General features: G+C 36.0%; 1 protein-coding gene across 1 annotated transcript; it reads left to right on the forward strand.

The window, feature by feature from the left end:
• Positions 1-204: 204 nt before the first annotated feature.
• On the forward strand, positions 205-2,443 carry LOC306860536 (ubiquitin-conjugating enzyme E2 T). The gene is made up of 7 exons (XM_079402265.1): positions 205-528; positions 715-832; positions 919-988; positions 1,114-1,219; positions 1,425-1,523; positions 1,971-2,054; positions 2,201-2,443. Exons 1-7 carry the CDS (start codon positions 442-444, stop codon positions 2,318-2,320), a joined length of 684 nt encoding a protein of 227 aa, XP_079258391.1. The 5' UTR covers positions 205-441; the 3' UTR covers positions 2,321-2,443.
• The last annotated feature ends 798 nt before the right edge of the window (positions 2,444-3,241 follow it).

Raw genomic sequence — 3,241 nt, forward strand, 5'->3', positions numbered from 1 at the left:
CTTTAATACATAACATTTCACTTGTGTCCTGTTTTGCCTCTCAAGGACCAGTGCTGTGTTTAAAATGTTTTAGGCTGGCATATCAAACCGTAAAAAAAGGATAAACCTTTGTAATTAATGAACTGTATAAAATTTCGACCTTGAAAACAACTTTACCCAGTCTTATATTCAGGAAAAATACACTTGTCCTGGGGAAACACTTCAGTCTTTTGGTTAAAATACCATCCTCTCATTTAGTCAAGAGCTATACAACAATATTAAAATAATAGCATTTTACGTATCGATGACTAAACATTTGTAAGTGAGGTTTGATTCAACCTAAGCAAAAAAAAAAATATATATATATATAATCAAACCATGACACGTGAACACGTAAGAAACTACAATATCCATGATGCACCAGGAGGTAAAACCGCGCGTCAGTCGCACAATGAATGACGAATGAACATTAGCGGGCAGAATCAAAACCACGAACGTCATTCAGACGGTGTTTACTATCCAGTTTACTTGGCAGTAAGAACAACATCAGTAAGTGAAGATAACAAGCTAAATACCTCATACAATTGTCGATTAAATTATTTTGCTTTATAACTCCATTGCAGTCTACACTCGGCTGCTGCTGGTGAAGGGGAACGTGCCATTATTAATGCGTATTGTGAATGTGACAAGTATTGGAAATATTGTTCGCTTAATAACTGTGTGGTGTTGATGTAGGCAGTCGTTATGCAGAGAATGAGTCGTCTGAAGCGGGAGCTGCAGCTCCTCAGTGCTGAGCCTCCTCCAGGAGTCTCCTGCTGGCAGATCGAGGGACGGGTGGATGAACTACAAGCCCGTCAGTCTGCTCTCATATGAGATTTAATACTGACACACGATCAAACATTACACATTGACAGCATCCCCTCCTGTGTTTTGATACAGAAATAGTCGGAGGTGCAAACACTCCATATGAAGGAGGCGTGTTCACACTGGAAATCAACATACCTGAGAGGCGAGACTACTAAATGACCTCAACATTACCCTACTCCTTTAATAAACTGGTTTTTGATATGCATAAAGGGATAGGTCACTCAAAAAGTTAAAACTACTTTTTTAACACTTCTCTCATGTTTGAAGGTATCCGTTTGAACCTCCAAAGATGCGTTTTCTGACCCCCATCTATCACCCCAACATTGATAATGCAGGACGAATTTGTCTCGATGCTCTGAAACTGCCACCAAAGGTAAAGACTGGAAAAAAAAATAATAACTGAACCCAAATCTAATTCAATAAACAAAAGGCTTAATTTTAATTTTTCTAAATATAATTGTTATCATTTTGTTTGTTTTAAAGTATGACACTTGTGGTCATATTAACTTTTGATAATGGATATTTTTTATGCATACATGTTGTGATTGTCACATGTTGATATGCATTTTGTTTCAAAGGGAGCTTGGAGGCCATCGCTCAACATTTCTACAGTGCTCACATCCATACAGTTACTGATGGCCGAACCGAACCCCGATGACCCACTCATGGCTGATATAGTAAGTTTTACATATGTTCCCTCAGTTTTTAAAGGTCAAGTGTGTAAATTCTGGAATCTGTTTGTTTGAACAGCACAGCATAACATGGTCTGAACCAGTGTCTTAAATTGGGCTTGGCATTAGCTGTTTGTTCAAAAAAAATATATATTTTGTGCCACCTTCACACTTCTGACTGTTTATTATGGAAGAATAAAAAAAAAAAAAGGTAATTGTGACTTATCATCTCACAATTCTGACATTTCTTTTTTTGCGAGTTTACATTTCACAATTCTGACTTTTCTCACAATTGCAAAATATAAACTCACAACTGTAAGAAATAAAGTCAGAATTTCAAGATATAAAGTCTCAATTACCTTTATAAGTTTTCATTCAGTGGCAGAAATAAGCATTCATAATTATTGCTCTCACATTATTCTTGAAGATTAATATACCTGGTATACTTTCCAGTCCTCAGAATTTAAATACAACAAACCACTATATCTAGAAAAGGCAAAGAAATGGACGGCTGAACATGCAATACAGAAGAACAAGGTAAGATCTGTGCTTTTCAGAACTGTCATTTATTTAAATTTGTCCATTTCATTCACTGACATTACACACATCAGACACTGGGGGGAGCCAGTGGTCTTTCATTGCTTCAGTCTGATGGCACTGTTTCTCTTCTCTCGTGTTTGAAGGGTTGTGCGGAGACGGAAGTAAAGACTCCTGAGAATAAAAGTAAGAAAACAGCACACAAGAGAGAGGCACTTACTGCACAGGAGAATTTAGAGCACACCAAGAAAGTATGCATGCAGTAGGTTTATATTAGACAAATTACCGATTTTAAGTTTATATAAATAATTTTCTGTGGTATTTTTTTTCTTGTTTACAGTTGGTTATATGAATGTAATAAAATAAATGTAATGTTACCCTACATTTGCATCTCCCCGAGTTGTTCATTAGTCTTCAAGACAGTGCCTTTCAATTTAAAAACATTTCTTAGTACACATTTACCTGCTTACTTTACAATCTGTGAAAGATCTCAACCAAGCTTTATATCAAATCACTCACAATCATGCTTTGTTGACTTGTGATCTTATATTTAACACAATGTAAACATGTAAAACTTAAGCTTTTATTGTGACCCGTTTAACAAAAAAAAAAAAGTGTTACGTTAGTTGTAGTTTTTTTAATAGTGTAAGAGTTGATCTTTATCGTGGTAACGTTGGTTGTAGGATCAGTTATTTGTTCTTTTTCTCCTGCCTGTGCTCTCGAAGCATAAGCTGTCCGAAGATAAAACTAGAAGAAATAACTTCATATTACTATTACACTGCTCTGGAATACTCGATTCTGATTGGTCAGTCACCATATTCCGAGGTATGTTATTTGTCAATAACAACCGGTAAAAACGTATAACACAGGCTGATTCGGGTAACTGCAGCCGGTGCTGTTCGCTTGCTGGGAACATTTCTTCTTCGTGGAAGCTTCGCATTTGGTTGGCTAATAAAATATAAAAACTCAAATCAATGTTCTCTGTACAAATATTTAATTGTGTCATCCTGGTATCGCGGACTTGCTTTCTCGCGATTGTTTTGTACACTGTAATGGATTGTAAGATTTTAAAACAGTTTCATCTTAAATCAATATCTTAGCCGCTTGCTAGCAACTGCTTTCTTCACGGAAGCTTGTTCAAATATTTCAACTCAAATCAATATTTAGCATCTAATTATTTAGTTTTG

This window comes from Barbus barbus (genome assembly GCF_936440315.1).
Source record: "Barbus barbus genome assembly, chromosome: 41".
Taxonomy (NCBI): Eukaryota; Metazoa; Chordata; class Actinopteri; order Cypriniformes; family Cyprinidae; genus Barbus; species Barbus barbus.

Excerpts from the sequence above, each read along its gene's own strand:
- LOC306860536 (XM_079402265.1), top strand. The coding sequence starts at position 442 with ATGAACATTAGCGGGCAGAATCAAAACCACGAACGTCATTCAGACGGT. Across the intron at positions 989-1,113 it reads GAAATCAACATACCTGAGAG|GTATCCGTTTGAACCTCCAA; the intron begins GCGAGACTACTA and ends TCATGTTTGAAG. Across the intron at positions 1,220-1,424 it reads CTCTGAAACTGCCACCAAAG|GGAGCTTGGAGGCCATCGCT; the intron begins GTAAAGACTGGA and ends TTTGTTTCAAAG.